General features: G+C 39.1%; 1 protein-coding gene and 1 pseudogene across 1 annotated transcript; one reads left to right on the top strand and one right to left on the bottom strand.

Moving 5' to 3' along the window:
- On the top strand, window positions 1-11,746 carry LOC110169067 (CLOCK-interacting pacemaker-like; annotated as a pseudogene).
- A 1,665-nt stretch (window positions 11,747-13,411) lies between these two features.
- LOC110169052 (centromere-associated protein E-like) lies at window positions 13,412-24,994 on the bottom strand. The gene is given in 3 exon segments (XM_055155066.1): window positions 13,412-20,723; window positions 20,725-21,534; window positions 21,536-24,994. Coding segments are annotated over 3 exon segments (11,295 nt in total). The 5' UTR covers window positions 24,968-24,994; the 3' UTR covers window positions 13,412-13,670.
- Between the last annotated feature and the right edge of the window lie 6 nt (window positions 24,995-25,000).

Here is a 25,000-nt window from a genome sequence, read left to right as displayed (position 1 = left end):
TCCTTATGGAGGAGATCCGCTTCCCCAGAAATCTGTCTCCAGAGGCCAAATCCCTCCTGGCCGGCCTCCTCAAGAAAGACCCCAAGCAGAGGTAATTTTAACAGAGAGGGCTGTATTATTGTGTCAACTCTATCAAAGTTACAGTGTTTCTATGTCTGTGCCACAGGTTAGGTGGAGGTCCTAACGATGCCAAAGACGTCATGAGTCACATTTTCTTCATCGCCATTAACTGGCAGGATCTCGTACAGAAGAAGGTATAACAAAATTGTTTTTTATTAGACATGAAAAAGGGGGTATACATGGCCTCTTTGGTTACTCACTTCAAATTTTGTGGTTTGCATGTCCTGTAATTAATCTTAAAGGTCCAGAAATTAGATAATAATCAGATTTTGGTGTGAATGTAACTGCTGCCAATGATTTAGTGAGTTAAGTGCTAATCTAATTTAATGGTCAGTAGTTCAAGTCTGGCCCAATCCCAAACTCCCAAACATTTTCTTCTTACATTAAATCATCCACTTACAATTGTGACTGGATTGGGCCCACTCAAATCATAAAACCCTTTATGATTTGAGTGAGGTTTGAAGCAAGCAACTTTTCGCTTGTGGGCAAACACGCAACCCACCGTACCTCTGTTGCTTCAAATGGACAAAAACGGATATAACAGTATTTATTCTGTCATGTTCACACTTAATATCTGAACCTTTTCCTTTCACCTTAGATCACCCCTATTTTCAAACCCCAAGTGACATCAGAGACAGACACTCGGTACTTTGATGAAGAGTTCACGGCGCAGACTATCACACTCACACCTCCAGACAAACGTGAGTATTCAGACTATCCAGTAGGTGTCAGTAGAGAGCCCTCTGTTTAACCCTCTGTGTGTGACCTTTTCTAGAGCTCAATCTGGACTGTGAGGACCCCAGACAACAAGCACATTTCCCCCAGTTTTCCTATTCGGCCAGCATAAGAGAGTGATGTACCAGCATATACACGCACACACTGACACAAACATAAGCCCGTGTCAGCTGCCTTTGTCGCCAGCATCTATGAACTGACCACAATCTCCATCAGACCTTTAGTCCCGGCAAGTGCCTAGGCTGGCGGCCATTTTATTTACACTACGGACAAAGCCGAGCCACATTGGCTATACTGTATCAAACTGGACTGCAGTACCTCACATAGTCATCAGCACAACTTCACAGGCTAAACTCTGAACGTAGCACCGTCAGATGGCCTAACACAGCACTGCTGTTTCAGACTCTCAAACCACCTGGGATCCTTTATGGTCTCCTCAAAGCCATACACTGTCGTAAGTGCTCTTTTTCAGATTAGCTTTTACTCACTGTAGACTGGATCTAATAAGGATGGAACAAGAGCGGCAGTTTGACTATCTGTTGGGTGTGCGTGTGTTTTTGGGGCATCAGATCTAATCCAAGCAGTGAGAGTGACAGTGTTGAGAAATGTTTAGTGCCTTTCCACGCCTTTACTCGATATCTGTCAGGAACAACAAATAACGTGTATGCAAGAGAAACACCTAAAGAACCATATAAAGAAATCACTCATCGAATGTGATCGCTGTAACTGATCTGGAAAATGTGACAGCTAATAATGGATTTTGGGAATAGCTAAATACACAAGGTGTATATTATTTTAAAACAAGGCTTTTAATTCTGACACATTTTGATCTTTCTTGATCTTCAAGATAAACACCATGTGATTTAAGAGGGTCAATAAGCACTTAGTGATTTAACGCAGACCTCATTTTGTAATGGGACCATGTTCACAGTGTAAGTGCTCTAATGCTGTATCCATGTGAGGAATGACATGTTCTAGTCATGAAAGTATGGTTAGAGTTTTCTCTGTGTCTCAATTATACAACTGAAACACTATTACAGTCTATTACAATCAGGGTAATTACAATTCTATTTTTCATATTATTTATCTGCTTTGTGCCATTTCCTAACATCACAGTACAAGCAAGCTCTTCTGGACTATCAGTATTTGATTATTTTCAAACAGAGGACTTTGTTCATAGAAAAAAAGAAAACTTACCAACAGCAGCAATTTGCCATCATTTAAAGTAATTTTCTGAAATTAGCCTACATTATGAACATGGTCCATTATTAGATTTTGTGTTTTGTGAGTGCAATTGTGACTAGTGAGGATGTCTTTTTATTATATTCAATCTTCCCCAATTGTTATAAATGGCTGCACAACAAATGGTAACAAGGAAGGGGTGCACTGTATTGATTAGCAATACTGGAGATAATACTGTACAAGACAATGTGCCCATCATTGTACTGGTGCTAAGCTGAAGCGCCCCTGAGACACAGGCTGCTTCAGCATCCTGTCCCAGTGACCACAGGCTCCACTGCCTTTGCTGTTTTCAATTATTGTGTCTGTTTTTGGATGTACTTTTCAAATGGCTGTCCATCCCTTTTCCTATTCCTCCAGTTCTTCTTCAGAGATGATCTGAAATAGGGAAAATTCCCAACTGTTGAACGAAATGTATGTTTTTCAGTTACATTATCTATTCAAACTATTTGTTTCTATTTGTCTATGAATGTAAAACTGAAAGACAATGATTGAATACACATTTTACCTGTCTTAATTCTCAGTGTTTATCTGTAATAACTTCAAGTATAGCCTGAACCAAAGGAAATTACAAAATACTAATCAACAAAAGTGCCTTTAATAGTTTTGGTCACATGAAAGAACAAAAACGTGATTTCATTCAAGTTAAACTGTGTGGATAAAACATGATTTATATTTAGAAGTTAGTGGGATTAGAAGAACAAAACATCAAAGGACAGACCACAGAAATGAAAATAATAATAATGGCTTACGCTTGTAATACTCATCACAGGCTTGTCGAAGGTTCTCAAAGCATTTCACTGTTGTTCTTATTCATTCACTTCATACTTTGTGGTGGTAAACTACTTCTGTAACCACAGCTGCCCTGAGGCAGACTGAAGGAGGTGTGGCAGCCAACCTGCGCCATCGGCCCTCCTACCACCACCAACCACTCAGTCAAAACATGATTCATGTACGTGTAGTGTCTTGCTTAAGGACACAATGATACAACTACTTGTGGTGTAACATTTGCAGATGCAGAGCAAAAGCCAGTATTTCAGTAATTATATGAAGAGAAATTCAAAAACATTTAATGATGGTTTGATGATCATACTGCATGAAAATCTACAAACCTAATGTGCCTTTAGTATTTATGGATTAGTAACTATGCACTTTTTTATTATGAATAATCTGTATGGAAAAAGAGCAAATTTGATGATGTTTTGCCTTTTATTTTTTCAAAACTGCAGAACAGAAACAAGAACAAACAACATGTGCACTGTTATCTTTGTGTGTTATTCACACCTAGTCAACGTCTATGTAGATCGTGTCAGGTAGGCAAAGCAGTATTTCCCTGTAATTAAGACAATGGTGACCTCCAGTATAGTCTTAATTTTGCATGCATAGCCTAAAAACAAGCTGGACTGAAGATTGCTATACAAATTATCGTTTATGATTGTGGTATTGTGGTATTGTCATAAGAAACTAGTCTATATTTAATCTGTAATCAATGATTTCTCAAGACCTAACAGGTTGCTCCAAAAATGAATAAATAAAATTATTATATTATTATAATATGGATAGCTTGTGTCATCATAATCAGGCCTATCTAAACCTACGGAGGAAAAAAAAACAAAAAACTATAGTCAGAGTTCACTTCAGCTCCTATAGTCCTATCAGAGGATGAAGGTAAGAAAGCCACTGTTACATAACAGGTAAGCTCGCTGTTCTTTCCCCGGCTTCTGTGTTTACTAGACGGTCTGGTTCGCCGTGTGCTCTCGGGCGCAGACACACGGAGCGCTCACGGTGCTCGTCCCCGCTCCCCCAGCAGGGTACATGTGCTGTCTGCCGGGCACCGACCACGCCTCCCGCCGCTGCCGTACCAACTCAGCTCCAGATCACATGTAGACACACACCACAGTGTCCCCACACACAGTCCACGGCCTGCGGGGGACACACTCGCATATTTTCACACACCTACACATCATTTTATTGGCCCATAGTTGAGATTTGAACTAGTGGGAGGGGGATGGAATAGACTAACTAGTTTTAAAGATTGTTGGCTGTAGATCGTATGGCTCAGGCTAGAGTAGAATACTTTAAAAATAGCTGTATTATTTAGTATTTTATTAAGCCTAAGTATGACAAACCTAAAGCCTACGTGTCTGTATCATATCCAGACCAATTTGTTTACCTACATTGGGAGCCTTAAATTGTACAAGCTCTTTTATAACCATATAACCTTTTCCAACAGCCGAGCCAATCCTCATAAAAACCAGTACTACAAATGCTCTTCTGTCATTAATTAAACATGGGGCTTGGTAAAGGCCATCTGCACAGTCCTTTTATTACTCGTGCCGTGTTGTTACTGTATCACGGCTGGGACGGTCAGAAATGACAGTATCTGGGAGGCACCGTACGGGCTGTAAAAGCACTCCTCACGTGGACTGTCAGACGTCACCTCCCCTTCACGTGGCGCGGCACGGGATTGGCCAAATGGTGGAGGTTGCGTCACCGGCGTGCCGCCAGCTCTGCCGCGGACTCATGAATATTTAGAGTGAGGGGGCGGGACCAAACAAATGAACATCATGGATGCTTTCAGTACATGACCACACTGGCTCTGAGCAGGACTCTGGCGAGAACAGCTCCATGATGCTTCAGACCAGTATTTGTCCTATTTTTGTCTCTTGAGGACTTTTATCACTCCCGTGACAGAGATTTGGACCGCAACATGGATAAGTAAAACTCAAGAGGGAAGCGTTAGCCTTCCTGACAGTAGAGATGCCATGTTTTCCTGGTGCCAAAAGTAAAGTGCTGCTCCTCTTCACCAGATAATAAAAAGGCAGGTAAGTGCGATAATTTCTATTGCGCATATATTCACTGTATGCACTTTCTCAGGTAACCTTGTAGATAACTAGACTAGACTATAGGGCATGTTTTGAATATAATTCACTGTATGAGTTGGTGCCATTTCCAGAAGGCTATTTCTCATAGAGCGGCGCCGCAGTTACATAAGAGTGTAGTGGGCGGGACGGTGGCGCGCTGCCAGGGAGTATCTTGTCAAGTTCACTGTTTCTCATCCATGTGCTCAGCTGTTTACACACGAGGCTCAGGACGCACGTCCGTGAATGGGCCGCCTGACCCGACAGCCTTTGGTTATCGCTGCTGCATAATGCATCACAAGTTTGTTCGTGGTCTCAACTCTATTAAACTCTATCTATAGAATTAAGGCGTGAAAATGAACAGTATAAAGTTTTTAAGACTTATACTTTTCCATTGATGCAATTTCTAATGATTTCTCAAATATGAATCACACATTGAAACTGTTACACGCCCTGTAATTATTATAGTCTTTGTGACATAAGTTCTATTCTCAAATAACCATTTGACCTTACAACAGAATTCAGACTTTGTCTGTTCCACGATAAAACAGAAATTCTTCTCTTCAACATTCAGGCAAACATACAGCCCCTCCTGACAACACAATAAAACCACCAATATAAAACCAAATGCTCAAATAGTGCTACTTGGTATCACAGTTTTATCAGCTGCTTTGCCTTCATGGAGATGGATAAGTTCAATGTCAGAGCTGTAACACGTCTGAAGACGAGCAGGAGGTGTACCTTCACAGAAAAACTGTCTATGTAGATAACAGTTTACAGGACAAGCATTATAACCAAAATATTTTTATTATGTAGTTACAATTATGTATTGCCTGCTTTGCCAACCGCCTCACTTCAAACTCAACTTTAATGTAAAAAACAAAATGCTTCAACACTGCACGGATGTATAGTGTCCTTAATGTGATGCTGTAAGGCAAGGCTGATTAAATATTTGTGTAACATTTAAAGCTGCTGTTGCTGCTGTATGTTCTGTGGTTTAAATACAGTGTAAAAATGGCCATATTTCTGAAATTCTTATTTCGTACTTTACTGCTGAAGGTGCATACTGCTTTGAAACATGTTACACAAATAGTATATCCAGGCCATACGATTTTCAAAGAGCATTCAGCCCAACCCATTTCCCTTTCCTCTAGTGCTGCAGGGATGATCTGAAACAGGAAAAATGTCCAACTTTAGAATGAAATAATCTTAAATGATGACATGTTTTGTTTTTAAAGGTCTGGAATGCCTAAGGAACAGGGGCACTTTGGGGAGCGTGGCACCCGTAGCACCTCGAAGAATGCCAAGGACAAGAGCAACAGCGCGACTCTGCGGGCATCCCAAAGTGGCACCCACAGGGAGCAGACTGGCATGGCCGACCTGACCAGCCGCATGCTGCGCTGTGACTCTGAGAAGGACTCTGAAAAGGACTCGGGATACTCAGGTAAGCCACACCCCCTCACCAGACTATAATTGTTCATGGACCTTGGTGGACTTTTAAGCAATAAAAACATCTGATAATGAATAAATATAAGATAGATAAATGCCATGCCTTACTCTGGAATTAAATGCAAAACAATATTATCTCTATCAAGACAAGTTGGTGATGTGTCATTCTCAACAGTTACATGGTGCATTTAAGTAAGTAAAAAGACTAATACTGGTTTACTATTACCGGATACTTTTTAATGCAATTTTAGAAGCTAACTTGAATCTTGATCTGTTTAAAACTGAGCAGAGCAGGTGATCCAGTGGTGTTACGTGTGGTTGTAGGTATAGAGAGGCATTAGCTTTATTGGAGCTTGTACAGTACTCAGTAACTTTAAAGGTCATATTACTCAAAATGGCCTCTTGTGCTTTAAGGCCTGTAAGAATGTTGGTACCTCCTCGAAAACATACCTGGAGTTGTGTTTTGTTTTGTTCACACATGTTCTTTTATCTTTTGTTCAGTAGACATGAAAATGAAATTATCCAAATGATTTTAATGAATGAATGGTGTAAAGAGTTTAAAAACACAGTGGCGCACTCCCTGTATTACCACATGACATCACAAAGTGGAATAGAGTGTTTTCAGTTTGAGAGATGAACAGTCTGTGATGTGCAGGGTTCATTTCTTAAACATGCGTGACTGAAACAAAACACAACTCCAGGTATGTTTTTGATAGAAAGATCAGAAAATACAGGCCCTTTAAAGTTACAAGTGAATGATGTAATTATTCTCAGTTACAAGTACAAGTATCAAAAAAGTGCTATTACTATAATTACTATATCAAAATGTACAGTAACGTGAGTATTTGTACTTAGTTACTTTCCACCCCTGGTTTGTGTGTTTTTCTGTTCAGAGGTGGGCTCAGACACAGTGAATACTGATGTGGATGAACAGCGCAGCAGTGCAAGTGAAAGGCAAAGCACCAGCACCAGTAACAGCAGCAGTAACAGTCTGAACACAGCCCCCCACCACATGCCTCCATATAAGGACCTGACCCCCCTTTATGTCATCAAAAACGTGATGGTCAAGCCGGTGAGCTATTGAGTTACAGTAAACAACCTCCTACACGTGACCGACGAGGCTCATAGTTTCAAAATAGATCAAGGTTTTTTATATCAGTCATTTTCAGTAATAACCAACAAGCAAGAAAAGTTCAACTGAACAGTATTTGTATAATTTTATGTGTTGTGTGGCAATACAGGAAGTGCTCCACTGTGTTTTTAGACTCCTTACACCTTCATTAGAATCAGTTGGATGATTTCAGCCCTGAAATTTCCAATCTCTACTGAACTAAAAATAAAAAGGTAGCTGTTGGCTTGAAAACCACCTCAGCACGGCATCACAAGGTGCATTGTGAGTTTTGGAGGTGAAGACAGACTAATAATGCCGGATTACTGAAACATGTGTGAATGAAATAAATCACATTTCCGGGAATGTTTTGAGGTTGATGAGGTAACAACATTATAACATCGTATCATAGACTGATCTATTTGGTTAGCACCCAAGTTAGGGGGTACTATTCGGGGTGTGAGATCTTGGGGGGTACTCCACACAAAAAAGTTTTGAAACCACTGGCCACTTTTCCAAAACCCAGCAATACAAGGCAAAACTATGTGTCTATAAATATTGTTATAACTAGATTAACTGAAGCATTAGGATGGAATAAGATTGGATTAGGAAAACAATAGCCACTTTGTGCTCCTGGGTAAAGTACTTCTGCTACTACCACACATCTAAGGAGCTCAACTCCCAGTTCTGGAAATAAATTTCTCATTAATTTTTGCAGTAAAACTTCTGAAAAAAATTAATATTCAAAGTTGGAAGTTTTATGTAAAATCTATTTCTGAAACTTTATGAACCACTAATTTATTAAAACATTTCGCCAAATTTTGCATTTTAAATGTGTTTTTTGGACTTAAAACAATTGTGTTATTGATATTAGTTACCACATACTTACACAGTGTCTTTGATATTTGAATTTTTCAAAAGGTCTATGGGGGAAAATGAATGGAAAATTTACTTCAGACTTCAAAGTGGGCGGGACAGTGGGGCTTCATTAATCTCTCCAGTTACAGGAAAGTTAGCTGCTGCAAAAGATGCTTATTGTAGATGTAGACAGGCCTATCACGCTAACAAATGGTAACGTGTTTTATATTGCTACATAAATTATCACAATATACAACAGTGTAATTAATTACTGCCATGGACAGAATAATACAAAAGTGCAAGTTTCTAAATCTACAATATTTATAACATGAGTTGCAAATAAAGTCATAGACAAGGTAGTTATTCAACCCTCCATAGTTACACTGCATTATGAAACTAAGAAAATTTACAAACGATAAATATTGAGCTGCAAAAATATTGTTCAGCCACCATTTAGTGAACAAATTATTGAATTTAAAGTCTACATAGCCATAATAATGAATAAGTAAGTAATAAAAATAGTTGTAGGTCTTTTCTTTGTGTGACTTTAACCTCCTTCCATTCTTTCTCTCTCCTCTTTTGCTCGTCCCCTAAATCTCGTCTTACATCCTCGTGGTACAGTCCAGACCAGACCAGCTTCTGCACAGCCCCCTGGCCTGGGGCGGAGCCTGGCACAGCCTCACCACAGGCAAAGGACCCACCCAACTTCTTCTAATCCAACAACCAACCATAACTGCCCCCACAACTACTCCTATTGCCCCACCGCAAAACCATGTCAAGAAGGGCACCGGACGCAGCAACCAGGCACATAAGAATTCCTATTTACCCATTCTTAATTCGTATCCTCGTATTGCTCCTCACCCCCGGAAGGAGAGCCATGAGAGTAAGGGGGGTATTAGGGCAAGCGGGGGTAAAGAAAGTGGAAGCGAAGGCCAAAGTCAAAGCAAAAGAGTATGCACTGAAGGAGAGGCAGTTTCAACCACGACACATCTCCTCAAACCACACCAACAGCAGAAAGAAGCCAGGGTTCACTCTTACTCGCAACATAAAAATCGATCTAGTCACCACTACGCAGCCAATCAGGCGCACTCAACCACCCAAACCAAAAAACACCACTCCCAGCAAAGTTCCAGCTCGGATAGCATCAGTTCTCCGTCTGTGTCTAGTTCACAAACTCCGTCTCCTCCATGCTCCTCTGACTCTCCATCCTCCTCTTCTTCTCCCCCTTCTTCCTCGCCATCATCATCGGCCGCACCCAGCCCCTATCGCCCCACTCCGGATAGTACTTCAATGAGGCAGCGTCGGTTTCTCAATACCGCCGATATTAAACCAATCGGGTTTGCTCGCCATAACACTCCGCACCAAGGAGCTATTGAAACAGAATGCAGCTACAGAGAGAGAGATCGCCCAGCTACGCCAGCACACACAGTATTTATGTCAAGCGGCGCAGGCTTCCCAAACTGAGTCTAATGAAAGTACGCAAAGTCTTGAGAAGCTAGTCCAAGCCATGAGCGAGTCGGGATCATACCCAGAGATGGATTTGAACCAACTGAAAGCACTCACAAACCAAGCAAGCAAAATCAAAGATGATAAAGAGGAAAAGACCAAGCCAAACCCGACCACTAACGGGCTGCCGACTGTAATATCGTTGCACAACATTGATGATGGGACCTCTCCGCCCTCTCCTCTGTTCGCCCCTTCACCAGAAGCAGAAGAATCGGAGCACGCCAACGCTGTTTTGGATGCACTGCCTTCCTCCCTGCAGCGTGTAGACTCAGAACAGCCCCACAGGTCGGCTGTTACTGACAAAGACTTGAGTGATCTTACAATGTTGCCAGAAAGTTCAACTCATAATGATTATCTCCTCTAGTCTAGCTCCAAAAGTCAAGAATGCAGCTATTAAGGCAAGACACTACAGGCAAAACTAGTTATTTTCTATGTTTGCCTTTCTGGTCACTTTGCTCTCTCGAAATATAATCACCTGAGAAAAACAGCATTGTCCAAACTGCACCTAAAGATGTTTTTTTTTTAACTTGCATCCATAGATTTATATGCAACATCGTAACCTCAAAGGTTGATTCACAAAATGCTTTTTTTTCTCCCAAAGAGAAGACAGAAAGATCATCCTGTCAAGTTGATTTTGATTGATTGTAAAGAAGGATTTGTTGAGATCTATTTCTAAGAGTTATTTATTAATTAAATTAAAACTCTAAAAAATAAGGCACTTTTTGACTTGTATGCCATTTTTCAGATCGAGTTTACTCAAATAATAAAAAAGATATACAAAATGCCCTTTGAAAAAGGTTTTCTATCTAATTTGTCAACATGTTAAATGCCTTATTTATATATGAACATTTTAAATGATATGATGGAAAAACTTGCAATACAAATGTTCTTACATTTATGTAAGTAAACTAAAGAAGTGTCATATTGATATCTCCACATTTATATTTATTATTTAAAGTTTCCCTATTCACCTGCAGTGTCTCGCCATAAAGGCATTAATCATGATAATAAGATTGGTCGGTGAATTATCATGATCATTCAATATATTTTCTTACTTTGATATGGCATAAATGTCTTTGGCTTGTACCAAGTGTGTGCCGTACATGGCCACAGTTTTAGCAACATAAATATATCTAATAATGTAATATAGCTGTCTGGTTTGATGTGGAAGTCCCAACATGCAATTAGACTGATACAACCATTGAAATCAGTGTTCTTTGCTTACATATACCATTGTCATTACCTCTTTGATATTTGACAGTATATTCACAACATCCTGAACATTTTACAAGTTGCTTAAAATCTATACTGTAAGATATATTGGTTTGTTTTTTTTGGCTTATTTGTATTCATATTAAGTTTCATGATTACCACTGTCTTTGAAATATGAAGTATGTATATACCAGGGTGTATTATATAGTATATGATCAGATACTTTCTGCTGGACCTACTGTACCATTTGTTCTTTTTAGATTTCATTTGACTTTTTCTAATGCACAGACGGATTGATGGTGATGGATGTGACCTTTGACCTTTTATTGTGTCACTGAATGAAAATCCACATGACAGGACACTGGCATTGCACACTGTAGTCTAGTAGTACATTATAACTGAATGATTTTTTTTACTGACAATGATGAAAATATTGTACTGTAGTAGCACACTATGTGACTTTTAGATTTCTTCATTGAGTTTCCTTTGAATGTCTGAAGCGGGCATAGCGAGGATGTGGATTTTTGCTTTTCTCTTTCAATTTTAACATTTTAAAATCATATACATTTCATATTTTGCTGTAGGACACAAATCTTATTTTGTGTTTAGACGCAATCTAGCTTTTAATTCAGACTATTAATAAATCGGCTCTTGACCACTTCTGTGTATGCTTTTCTTTTCTCGGTGTTAATGGTGCGACATTTCTAGTAGAGGGTCTGTTACCTCTTGTCTCCATGGAGATGTCATTGCTTTGTTACATGGTAGAGATTACCGGTCAGATCTGTGGAGTCGCCCCTATTCACATAGAGAATCATTGTTATTTTGAGCATGGAACACCCATAATGAATAAATACTAAATGGATTTGATTAATGTCATACCATGGAACACTCCAGGCAAAGCATTCACATCTCCATGGAGACAAGCAGATGGCGGACTCTCCACCAGAAAAGTTACACAATGCACCTTTAAGAATACCTCGTTCCACTATTACTTTAAAGGTGCACTATGTAAACTTCTATTCTTAACATGTGCAGGTTTGCTCCTCCATTGATCTGACCATTGACCTGTCTCCATTGTAATTAGCAGATTTATTTCCATACTGTGGAATAAAAGCCGTAATATCTCCATGGAGACAAGCAGGTGACGGATCTTCACCGGAAACATTACACAGCGCCTTTAACCGATGGAGTTAATTTAACCTTTTGAGTTAATTAGATAACAACCATTTACCCGAAAGACAGTAATGAAACCTCTCTTTTAAACGGGAAGATCTCTTTACAATTATGTTCCTATCATCAACATGGGCTTTCAGTGATGTTAAATGGTTCCCAGTAGGTGGCACTGTCCCCCTGTGTATAATTGAAGGCTCGGAATAGCTTTTTGTATGAAGCCCATGTGCTACAATTTCATTTTATTCAGTCATGCAATTTCAGCGTTGTGTTTTAACAAGAAATCCAATTAAGACAGCACATGATAATTTAACAACCAACTGTTACGATGCCATGGCAGGCCTGTTGAGTTGTACACCTGCATCCAGTGATCTGATTCATTTAGATTATTTTTTTAACATCTCTCTAGCAAATACTGCATTGGTTTGTATTACCATGGCCTATAATTTTTGATATGTATAATTGATATGTGATATTCAACTGTGATATGTCAAATTATACTCATCAGTCTGAAGAAATTAATCTGAACATCATTGTGAGGTAAGCAAATTAAGTGTCACTTCTTATCATTATCTGTATGAGGCGGCTAAAATACAGTATTAAAGAGCCCATATTATACTATTTTCTGATCTACAGTATGTTATAATATTGTTTCCTCATCAAAAATATATCTGGAGCAGTGTTTTGTTTCACTGACATGTTTAACACAAACCCGGCATTATTCTTTTAAAGAGAAAAATTCAACCTGGTGATGTTATGTGTTAATATAGGACGTGCTCCACTGTGTTTTTAAACTTCACAAACCTTCACTAGAATCATCTGGATCTTTTCATCTCTGTTGAACCAAATGTCAAAGGAAGCTGTTAACTTGAAAACTGCTACTTCATGACATCACAAGGTGGAACGGAACATTTTGAGCTTTGGGTATGTAGACAGACTAAGTGTTACTCAAACATGTGTGAATGAAACAAAACACAACTCCGGGTATGTTTTTGAGGAGCTAACAACATTATAACATACTTAAAACTCTTTAAAAAAGAGTCGATTTTGCGTAACATAGGACCTTTAAGTAAACATAATAGGCTAAGATTGTTTACAATATTATATGAATGTAGCCTGTGTGTGCACTTTTCAGACAAAAAACAAAAACAACTTGCATTTATTGAGTATTTATTATAATTTCACACAACAGTCACACTTTAAAATCACTCTTTCAACTTGATTTCACACTTTCCACAGCTCAAAATAAATCACGCAGGTACATTAAGAAAACATAATATTTTTGTAACATAATCTGGTGGTAGGTGGAATTCAAGCCTACAAATAGTAAGCTTCTATTACTCATAGCTTATACGTATATTTTCAAACTATTGCACATATACAAACACACACACAAAGCTTTATCTCATATATTAAAGATTTTTCACACTAACATCAAGCGAGTTTATTTGTTTGTTGTTGTTATTGTTTTCAGGGCATCCTTCTTGGCAGCAGATGCAGCAGGAGCAACAGCAGCTGTAGCAGTAATGTTGAAGCTGGCAGAGGAGTCCAGTGGATGGGTCTGTGACATACGCCTCTGCTCCTTCGCTGATTGAACCTTCTCGAACAATCTGCTCATTCAGGGATTCCAGTGATGTTTGGTTAGCTTTGTCGTTAGTTTTCAATGTCCTGATAGAATGTTGTGATGTACTGGCTTCCACCGTTTTACGCTCTACTGTTATCCACGTGTCTTTATCCTGCTGTATAAGTGGTCTCTTCACAACTCTACTGATGTTTTTTATTCTTATCTCCAAGTTGCTCTTAAGCTGCTGTCCTCTTTGCTTCATCTGATTGAGCTCTTTACGTTCCTTGGATGTTTCCTTCCATAACTGCCTCAGATAATCTTTTTTAGACACTTTTTCGTCAGCAGAAGCAATCAAACTTTCTATTGAAGAAGACAAGCTTGATTGTTTGCTTGGCCATTCCTTGTATTTTTCAGTTTTTCCGTCTTTCTTTCGTTCAAAGTTGGTTGCACTTTCAGATGTCGTAGCCAAGTCGTGTGCTCGCTTCAAGGTCAGTTCTTCAGTTTGCATTGCCTTGTCACACATCATAATCTTTGGTTGTGTTTTCTCTTGTTCCCTTTGGACTGTATCATAATGCCAGACTATTTCATTTTTTATTTTCTTAACCTCTGCACATTGTTTCTCAATGTCTCTACTTAACTGAAGTAAGTGTAAACTGTCCAGCTGCATTCTTTGTAATTTTTCTTCCATTTGACAGTCTCCCAATTGCCAACACTGTTTGAATTTGACAAAGAGATCTTCCATAGACTTTGCAGCCAATTTAAGATGATTTTCTTGAGATTTTAACTGCAACAATTTTACTTCCAGCTCTTGCTTTTCAGTAAGCAGCATTGCCTTCTCATTATCAACCCTTTTCTTCATGTGATTAAAATCTTCCATGTCTTCTTGGAGTTTTTCTTCTCTGCTAAGTAGTTTTGCTTTCCTGATCTCCATCTCATCTCTCTCATCTTGAAAATCTTGTTGTGTTTTATGTAATAATCTGTTTTGATTTTGGATGTCTGATTTAAGCATTTCCAAGTCTTCAAACTCTTTCTTGGAAGTCTCTCTTAGTGATTCAAGTTCTTTCCTTTCATTTTGGAGTTTTTTGAAATCTTGCTTTTCTAATGTTGCGGTAGACTTCATCTCATCACTCAGTTCCTCACTTTGAGTTGTCAGTGCATTCATAAGAGCTGCCTTTTCCACTTCAAAAATCTTACTATAACTTGCCAAGTCCTCTTTCATTGTATTCAGTTCTGCAAGTTTTTGTTTTAACACAGTGCTCGCAGTCACTATCTGTTCTTGGTTTAGTTCAATTTGTTTCTCTTTGCTTGTTAAATTTAGAATGCTTTTGTTCATCATTATCATAAAACATTGCAGAATGTTTTTAAGTTGAGACAGATCTGATTGTAATGGTCTTGTTTGCTCTGTCATAGCACTTTCTTCCATTCGTTGGTATGACTCTTTGTCTTTATCAGTATCCAGATATCCAGTTTGGTCTTGTTCTGAAAATTCTGTGTCTTGGACTTCTGTTACGCTTCTTCTAATTTGCAACATGTTCATAAAGGTGTTTAGCTTCTCTTTGCTTTTCTGAACAGAAGCAGCGGTCTGTTTAATGCTGTTGTTTTCCATCTTCACCGCACCAGTAATACAACTAAGATCAGTTTTACCACGCTGTAACTCTTCCAAAGTGTTTTCCAAGACATTCTTAACTGTTTTCAAATCTGAAATTTGTTTTTGTAATTTCTCATCATAGTTTCTATAATCTAGTCTGACTGGCTCATACTCTTCTGTCTGAGTTCCATCATCGATAGTCTGTTTTTCCAGCTTCACTGTTGTGTCAGCTTCTGTTTCGTGCCTTCTGGAGATGCTGGAAGAAATTGTGGGAAAATTTTCCATTTCCTCTTGAAGCAACTTTGAATAAAACTTTACTCTGCTCTTCTCTTCATGTAGCTGATCACAGTTTTGCTTTACTTTGATGCACAATTTCAAAAGCATGTCACTGTTGTCTTCCAGTTGCTGTATTTTTTGAAAGATACCTTCACTTCTCTGTTGTGCCAATTGCTTAAGACGAATACTTAGTTGTTCTATAAGTGCCATTTTGCTTGCAAGTTCATCCTCTTGCATTTTCAGGTTTTCTTCTTTTTGTTTGGACTCAGCTATGAACATCTCTCTTTCTTGTTCCAGAGTTATCTTGTCTTGAGTGAGCTGCTCTGAAATTGAGGTAGTATCATCCTCTTTTTTGACCAATGTGGTTTCCTCTGCTGTAATTGGATCCACACGCAGTTCTTGGTTCATCTTATCAATTCTGTCTTTGTTTCTTTGAAGCTCAAGGGCAAATTCTTTCACATAAATATTCACTCTTTTTAATTCCATTGTAAGTAAATCTGTTTGTTCAGTTTTCTTCATAAGTTCATTCTTTGTTCTTTGGAGTGCGGTTTTGTTTACTTCAAGGTCTTCTAACAGTTTCCTTAAATTGTCCATGAATTTGTACAGATAATTTCTTGTCTTCTGCATCTCATCTTTCTCTTTGTCCATCTTGTCCCTCTCTTGATCCAGCTCCTGTCTCTCCTTCTTTACTTCTGTGCTCGGTGTCTCTGCCTCCTTTCTCTCTAGTAGAGGTTTTTGCTTTTGTCCGGTGAAGAGAGTGAGTGTCTCTCTGAGATTGTCCTTTTGGCTCTCCAACAGTTGAATGGACTGGGCCATCTTGTCTCTATCCTGGTCCAGAGCTGCAAGCTTCTGCCACAGTCTGTCCATGGCTTGCATGTGTAGTTGTAATGTGCTCCTGTTGTGTTGGAGGAGTCCTCTCAGATGGCTCAGATGCTCTGCCATATTGCAAAGCTGGTCTTGTCTTCTCCTCAGTTCTGTGTTCATCTGCTCCTCTTGTTTCAGCAGTTTCAACCTATCCTGACTGAGCTGGTGCCTCTGTTCTCTGATCTCCTCCCATGACAAGTCTAGGTCCACAATTTTATGAAGCACTTCAGTTTGGTCTCTCTTTTGTAGCTCTTCTCTTTGTTTCATTTCATCATGTTGAAGTTCAATGTCATGTTTTGTCACTGCCATTTCCTCCTCAATTTTAGCTTTATCAATGAGACTCAAGGTGGAAGCATCATCTCTTTTAACTTTAAATTCCTTCATTTGTAGATCCAGCTGTTCTCTTTCAGTTTGTAATTTTTGCCTGTCTTCCTGAAACTGCAGTTTCTCATCCTGGAATAGTCTCATTGCAGTTTGAGTCTCTTGTTGTTTTCTGTCTAATTCCTTCCCCAGCTCTTCCACTTCTCCTCTCTCTGTCATGAGATATTCCGTAGAGGTTCCCTGATCTTTCACTTGTGATTTCTGTTCTTGTTTGAGTCTCATCATATCGTCTTCTGGTTCCACTTCTTGTCTTTTCATTTCCAGACCCATCCTCTCATTTTGAAGCCTTTGTATTTCTTCATTGAGATGCGTAATTGTGGCTGCAGCATCTTGTGCCTTCATTTCAAAATTCTCCCTTAGTTCTTCCACTTGTTGTCTTTCAGCTTGCAGCTGTTCAGTGGAGATTTGTAGATCTTTGAATAGTGTGTCCAGTTCTTGTTGTCTTTGTTGAAGTTTGATATCTTGCTGTTGCATGATGTTGTCTTGTTTTCCCATTTCCTCCCTCTTTATTTCCAGATCCATCCTCTCTTTTTCAATCTTTTGTCTTTCTTCATTGATTAAGGTAACTGTGACTGCAATATCTTGTTCCTTCCTGTTTACTTCCTTGTTTAACACTTGTAAATGTTCTTCTTGAATTTGCAATGATCTACTTTTCTCTTCAATCTTTTGGTTTTCTTCACTAATATTATTCAGAGTGGCCTCAGTCTCGCATTGTTTTTTGTCTAAAGTCTCCCTGAGTTCTTCAAGTTGTTGTCTTTCAGCTTGTAGTCGTTCAGTGGAGATTTGCAGATCTTTGATTTGTGTTTCTACTTTTTCTTGTCTTAGTTTTAGTTTGTCAGCTTCTTGTTGTGTCAGACTGTCTTGTAATTCAATTTCCTGTCTCTTTATTTCCAGATCCATCTTCTCCTTTTCAAGCCTTTGTGTTTCTTCACTGATCTTGTCCATAGCGGCCTCAACCTCTTGTACTTTTCTGTCTAAATTCTCCTTTAGTTCTTCAACTTGTTGTCTTTCCTCCTGTAGTCGTTCTGTGGAGGTCTGTAGATCTGTGAACTGTGTGTCCAGTTCTTCTTGTCTCAGTTTTAGTTTGGCAGCTTCTTGCTGTGCCCAATGGTCTTGGAGTTCCACTTCCTGTTTCTTTCTTTCCAGATCTGTCCTCTCTTTGTAAAGCTTCTGTTTTTCTTCATTGATAAAGGCCATTGTGGCTGCTACATCTTGTTCTTTCTTGTTTACTTCCTCCATTAATATTTGTAAGTGTTCTGCTTCAGCTTGACATGCTCTGCTTTTCTCTTCAAGCTTTTGTTTTTCTTTGTTGATCTTGTCCATAGTTGCTTCAGTCTCCTGTCTTCTTCTATGTAAATTTTCCCTTAGTTCTTCCACTTGTTGTCTTTCAGCTTGTAATCTTTCAGTGGAGATTTGCAAAGCTTTTAGTTGTGTCTGCACCTCCTCTTCTCTCAGTTTTATTTTGAGGGCTTCATGTTGTATTAAATTATCTTGTTTTTCCACAGCCTGTCTCATTATTTCCAGATCTGCCCTCTCTTGGTAAAGCTTTAGTTTTTCTTCACCGATAACGGCCATTGTTCCTGCAGCATGTTGTTCTTTTTCGTTTACTTCCTTCGTTAATATTTTCAGATGTTCTTTTTCTGTTTCCAACATTTTCCATTCCTCTTGAAGTTTTTGTTTCTCGATATTGATCATGTTTGTAGCAACCTCATTTGCATTTCTTTCTCTGTCTAAATCCTTCTTTAAGTCTTCCATTTGTTGTCTCTCAGCTTGTAGCAGTTCGGTGGAGGTTTGCAGTTCTTTCATTTGTGCCTTTAGTTCATTTTGTCTCAGCGCTAGTTCTTGGTCCACTTCCTCTTTCTTTACCTCCAACTCAGCCCTCTCCTTGCTGATCTTGTCCATAATTGCCTGAGCTTCTTGTCTTTTACTAGCTAAATTCTGCTTTAGTTCTTCTTCTTGTTGTCTTTCTGCTTGTCGTCTTTCAGTGGAGATTTGTAGATCTTTGAATTGTCTTTCCAGTTCTTCTTGTTTCAGTTTTAGTTTGGCAGCTTCTTGCTGTAATAAATGGTCTTGTTGTTCCACCTCCTGTCTCTTCATTTCCAGATCTGTCATCTCATTTTGGAGCTTTTGTTTTTCTTCATTGATCAAGGCTACAGTGGCTGCTACATCTTGTTCTCTCCTGTTTATTTCCTTCTTTAAAAATTGTAAGTGTTCTTCCTCAGTTTGCAATTGTCTTTTCTCTTCAAGCTTACTTTCTTCATGCATCGTGTCCATAGTTGCCTCAGTTTCACATATTTTGATATCTAAATTCTCCCTTAGCTCTTCCACTTCTTGTCTTTCAGCTCTTAGTTTTTCAGTGGAGATCTGAAGATCTTTGATTTGTCTCTCCATCTCTTCTTGTTTCAGTTTTAGTTTGGCAGCTTCTTGTTGTGTCAGATTGTCCTGTTGTTCCACTTCCTGTTTCTTTATCTCCAACTCTGTCCTTTCTTGATGAAGCCTCTGTTTTTCCTCATTCAGAAAGGTCATTAACCCTTCAGCATCTTGTCCTGTTTGTAATGTTCTCATGATTTCTTGAAGTTGTTGTTTCTCTTCAGTTATGAGCTTCATTGCAGCCTCTGTCTCTTGTGTTTTAGTTTCCAGGTCTTTCTGCAACATTTCCACTTGTTGTCTCTCAGCTTTTAGCTGTTCAGTGGAGATTTGAAGATCTTTCAATTGTGTCTCTACCTCTTCTTGTTTCAGTTTCACTTTGGCAGCTTCTTGTTGTGCCAAATGGTCTTGTTGTTCCACCTCTTGTCTCTTCATTTCCAGATCTGTCATGTCATTTTGGAGCTTTTGTTTTTCTTCATTGAGAATGACCATTATTGCAGCAACATCTTGTTCATCTTGTTCTTTCCTGTCTACATCCTCAGTTTGCAATTGTCTTCTTTTCTCATCAACCTTCTTGTCGTCATATCTTCTTTCGTCTGTAGTCTCCCTTACTCCATCCACTTCTTGTCTTTCAGCTTGTAGTTTTTCAGTGGAGATCTGAAGATCTTTGATTTGTGTCTCCAGCTCTTCTTGTCTCAATTTTAGTTTGGCAGCTTCTTGTTGTGTCACATTGTCCTGTTGTTCCACTTCCTGTTTCTTTATCTCCAACTCTGCCCTTTCTTGGTGAAGCCTCTGTTTTTCCTCATTCAAAAAGGTCATTAACACTTCAGCATCTTGCCCTGTTTGTAATGTTCCCATGATTTCTCGTAGTTGTTGTTTCTCTTCATTTATGAGCTTCATTGCAGCCTCTGTCTCTTGCGTTTTTGTTTCAAGTTCTTTCTGCAGCATTTCCACTTGTCGTCTCTCAGCTTGTAGCAGTTCGGTGGAAGTTTGCAGTTCTTTCATTTGTGCCATAAGGTCATTTTGTCTGAATTCTAGTTCAAGTGCATCTTGTTCTACTTCTTGTTTCTTTATCTCCAACTGGGCCTTCTCTTCTCTGATCGTGTCCATAGTTGCCTCAGTCTCATGTCTTTTTCTGTCTAAATTGTCCCTTAGGTCTTCCACTTCTTGCCTTTCAGCTTGTATTCTTTCAGTGGAGATATGAAGATCCTTGATTTGTAACTCCAGCTCTTCTTGTTTCAGTTTTAGTTTGGCAGCTTCTTGTTGTGTCAAATTCTTTTGTTGTTCCACTTCCTGTTTCTTTATCTCAAACTCTGTCCTTTCTTGGTCAAGCCTCTGTTTTTCCTCATTCAGAAATGTCATTAACCCTTCAGCATCTTGCCCTGTTTGTAATGTTCTCATGATTTCCTGAAGTTGTTGTTTCTCTTCATTTATGAGCTTCAGTGCTGCCTCTGTCTCTTAGTGTTTTTGTTTGCAGTTCGTTCTGCAACATTTCCACTTGTCGTCTCTCAGCTTGTAGCTGTTCAGTGGAGGTTTGCAGTTCTTTCATTTGTGCCTCAAGGTCATTTTGTCTCATCTCTTGTTCAAGAGCATCTTGTTCCACCTCCTCTCTCTTTACCTCCAGCTCGGCCTTCTCTCTGCTGATTTGTGGCTCCACCTTTTCTTGCTTCAGTTTTATTTTAGCATCTTCTGTTTGTGTCCAATGGTCTTGTTGTTGCACCTCTTGTCTCTTCATTTCCAGTTCAGTTCTCTCAACATCTTGTTCTTTCCTGTGTACTTCCCCAGTCTCTAATTGGCTTCTTTTCTCATCAAGTTTCTTCTTTTCTTCAGTGGTCTTGTCGATAGTGGCCTCAGTTTCATGTCTCCTATCTAGACTCTTCCTTAGTTCATCCACTTCTTGTCTTTCAGCTTGTAGTCTTTCAGTGGAGATCTGAAGATCTTTGATTTGTGTCTCCAGCTCTTCTTGTCTCAATTTTAGTTTGGCAGCTTCTTGTTGTGTCAGATTGTCCTGTTGTTCCACTTCCTGTTTCTTTATCTCCAACTCTGCCCTTTCTTGGTGAAGCCTCTGTTTTTCCTCATTCAAAAAGGTCATTAACACTTCAGCATCTTGCCCTGTTTGTAATGTTTCCATGATTTCTGGTAGTTGTTGTTTCTCTTCATTTATGAGCTTCATTGCAGCCTCTGTCTCTTGCGTTTTTGTTTCAAGTTCTTTCTGCAGCATTTCCACTTGTCGTCTCTCAGCTTGTAGCAGTTTCGGTGGAAGTTTGCGGTTCTTTCATTTGTGCCATAAGGTCATTTTGTCTGAATTCTAGTTCAAGTGCATCTTGTTCCACTTCTTGTTTCTTTATCTCCAACTGGGCCTTCTCTTCTCTGATCGTGTCCATAGTTGCCTCAGTCTCATGTCTTTTTCTGTCTAAATTGTCCCTTAGGTCTTCCACTACTTTTCTTTCAGCTTGTAGTTTTTCAGTGGAGATCTGAAGATCTTTGATTTGTGTCTCCAGCTCTTCTTGTCTCAGTTTTAGTTTGGCAGCTTCATGTTGTGTCAAATGCTCTTGTTGTTCCATTTCCTGTTTCTTTATCTCCAATTCTTTCCTTTCTTGATGAAGCCTCTGTTTTTCCTCATTCAGAAAGGTCATTAACCCTTCAGCATCTTTTCCTGTTTGTAATGTTCTCATGATTTCTTGAAGTTGTTGTTTCTCTTCATTTATGAGCTTCATTGCTGCCTCTGTCTCTTGTGTTTTTGTTTCCAGGTCTTTCTGCAACATTTCCACTTGTTGTCTTTCAGCTTTTAGCTGTTCAGTGGAGTTTTGAAGATCTTTCACTTGTGCCTCAAGGTCATTTTGTCTCATCTCTTGTTCAAGAGCATCTTGTTCCACCTCCTCTCTCTTTACCTCCAGCTCGGCCTTCTCTTTGCTGATTTGTGGCTCCACCTTTTCTTGCTTCAGTTTTATTTTAGCATCTTCTGTTTGTGTCCAATGGTCTTGTTGTTGCACCTCTTGTCTCTTCATTTCCAGTTCAGTTCTCTCAACATCTTGTTCTTTCCTGTGTACTTCCTCAGTTTGCAATTGGCTTCTTTTCTCGTCAAGTTTCTTTTCTTCACTGGTCTTGTCGATAGTGGCCTCTGTTTCATGTCTCTTATCTAGATTCGTCCTTAGTTCATCCACTTCTTGTCTTTCAGCTTGTAGTTTTTCAGTGGAGATCTGAAGATCTTTGATTTGTGTCTCCAGCTCTTCTTGTCTCAATTTTAGTTTGGCAGCTTCTTGTTGTGTCAGATTGTCCTGTTGTTCCACTTCCTGTTTCTTTATCTCCAACTCTGCCCTTTCTTGGTGAAGCCTCTGTTTTTCCTCATTCAAAAAGGTCATTAACACTTCAGCATCTTGCCCTGTTTGTAATGTTTCCATGATTTCTGGTAGTTGTTGTTTCTCTTCATTTATGAGCTTCATTGCAGCCTCTGTCTCTTGCGTTTTTGTTTCAAGTTCTTTCTGCAGCATTTCCACTTGTCGTCTCTCAGCTTGTAGCAGTTTGGTGGAAGTTTGCGGTTCTTTCATTTGTGCCATAAGGTCATTTTGTCTGAATTCTAGTTCAAGTGCATTTTGTTCCACTTCTTGTTTCTTTATCTCCAACTGGGCCTTCACTTCTCTGATCGTGTCCATAGTTGCCTCAGTCTCATGTCTTTTTCTGTCTAAATTGTCCCTTAGGTCTTCCACTACTTTTCTTTCAGCTTGTAGTTTTTCAGTGGAGATTTGAAGATCTTTGATTTGTGTCTCCAGCTCTTCTTGCCTCAGTTTTAGTTTGGCAGCTTCTTGTTGTGTCACATTCTCTTGTTGTTCCACTTCCTGTTTCTTTATCTCCAATGCTTTCCTTTCTTGGTGAAGCCTCTGTTTTTCTTCATCAAGAGAAGTCATTAATACTTCAGCATCCTGTTCTGTTTGTAATGTTTTATTTATTTCCATAAGTTGTTGTTTTTCTTCATTTATTGCAACCTCTGCCTCTTGTAATTTTGTTTTCAGGTCTTTCCATAACATTTCCAGTTGTTGTCTTTCAGCTTGAGTGGAGGTTTGCAGTTCTTTCATTTGTGCCTTTAGTTCATTTTGTCTGAACTGTAGTTCAAGAGCATCTTGTTCTACTTCCTGCCTCTTTACCTCCAACTCAGCCCTCTCTTTGCTGATCTTGTCCATAGTTTCCTCAGAGTCTTGTCTTTTTCTGTTCAAATTCTCCCTTAGTTCCTCCATTTGCTGTTTTTCGGCTTGTAGCCATTCAGTGGATATTTGAAGATCTTTGATTTGTTTCTCCATGTCTTCTTGCCTCAGTTTTAGTTTGGCAGCGTCCTCTTGAGTTAAATGGTCTTGTAATTCCACTTCTTGTTTTTTTATGGCCATTTCTGTCCTCTCTTTTTCAAGCTTTTGTTTTTCTTCATTGAGAAAGGTCATTGTGGCTGCTACATCTTGTTCTTTCCTGTTTACTTCCTCCTTTAACATTTCTAAGTGTTCTTCTTGAGTTTGCAATGTTCTACTTTTCTCTTCAAGATTTAGTTTTTCTTCATTGATCTTGTCCATAGTTGCTTCAGTCTCATGTATTTTTCTGTCTAAATTCTCCTTCAGTTCTTCCACTTGTTGTCTTTCAGCTAGTAATCGTTCAGTGGAGATTTGTAGTTCTTTGAATTGTCTGTCCAGTTCATCTTGTCTATGTTTAAGTTTGATATCTTCTTCTCGTGTCATGTTGTCTTGTCTCTCCACTTCTTGTCTCATTATTTCCAGATCTGTCCTTTCTTTCTGAAGCTTTTGCTTTTCTTCATCAGTAAAGACCACTGCATCTTTTTCTTTCATGGTTTCCTTTCTGGTTGCTTCCACTTTTAATTCACCCAGGTGTTCTTTTTCAGTTTGTGACAGTCTCCAGCTCTCTACAATCTGCAAATTTTCTTCCTCTCTTTCCCCCTCATCTGTAGTTTCTTGCATGTCTTTCCTTTGTTTTTCCTCACATTTTTGTTGCTGTTTTAATTTGTCTTGTTGACTTTCCTTTTCTTCTTTCTTCGCATCAACCTCAGCCACCATTTCGGAAAGCAGCTGGTTTTCTTCACTAATAATACTCCTAGCTTCAGTCTCTTCTCTCTCTCTACTGATTTTCTCGATTAACATTTCAAGTTGTTGTGTTTCAGCAGGTGTCCACTGTCTTATTTGAAGCAATCTTTCCTCTCCACCGATCCCCATAGTAACCATTGTCTCTTGTATTTTTCTGTCCTCACCCTCTCTCTGTTTTTCCAATTGTTTTTTCTCCATCTTAAGCTGTTCATTTGAACATTGGATCTCTTTAAATTGTACTTCCAGATCTTTTTGTCTCGCCTCTAGTTCCTGTAGCTTGATTTCGTATTCATCTTCCATTTCCTGTCTTCTCATATCAAAGACATTCCGAGCCTCTTGTGCTTCCTTGTTCAATGCCCTTTTTAGTTCTTCCAGTTGTTCTCTTTCAGCATTTAATTCTTGCCTACATTGTTCCAGCTCTTCTAGTAGCGATGATTCTTGTTTTGAGGTAATTGTGTCTATTACATACTGAACCTCTTGGTATTTAAGTTGGACATGATCAGCTAACTCCTTTAATCTCTTTTTCTCAGAGATGACATCTTTCAACAAAGAGTCAACCTGGTTCTTCCTTTCCGTCAGAAGAACAAGCATGTCCGTAAGTTTGTCTTTTTCCTTGGTTATGTT

Source organism: Boleophthalmus pectinirostris, unplaced genomic scaffold, assembly GCF_026225935.1.
Source record: "Boleophthalmus pectinirostris isolate CB_2022bp ecotype Guang Dong unplaced genomic scaffold, ASM2622593v1 HiC_scaffold_193, whole genome shotgun sequence".
Taxonomy (NCBI): Eukaryota; Metazoa; Chordata; class Actinopteri; order Gobiiformes; family Gobiidae; genus Boleophthalmus; species Boleophthalmus pectinirostris.
The sequence above is the reverse complement of the archived record's forward strand: the minus strand, read 5'-3'. Positions and strand labels throughout refer to the sequence as shown.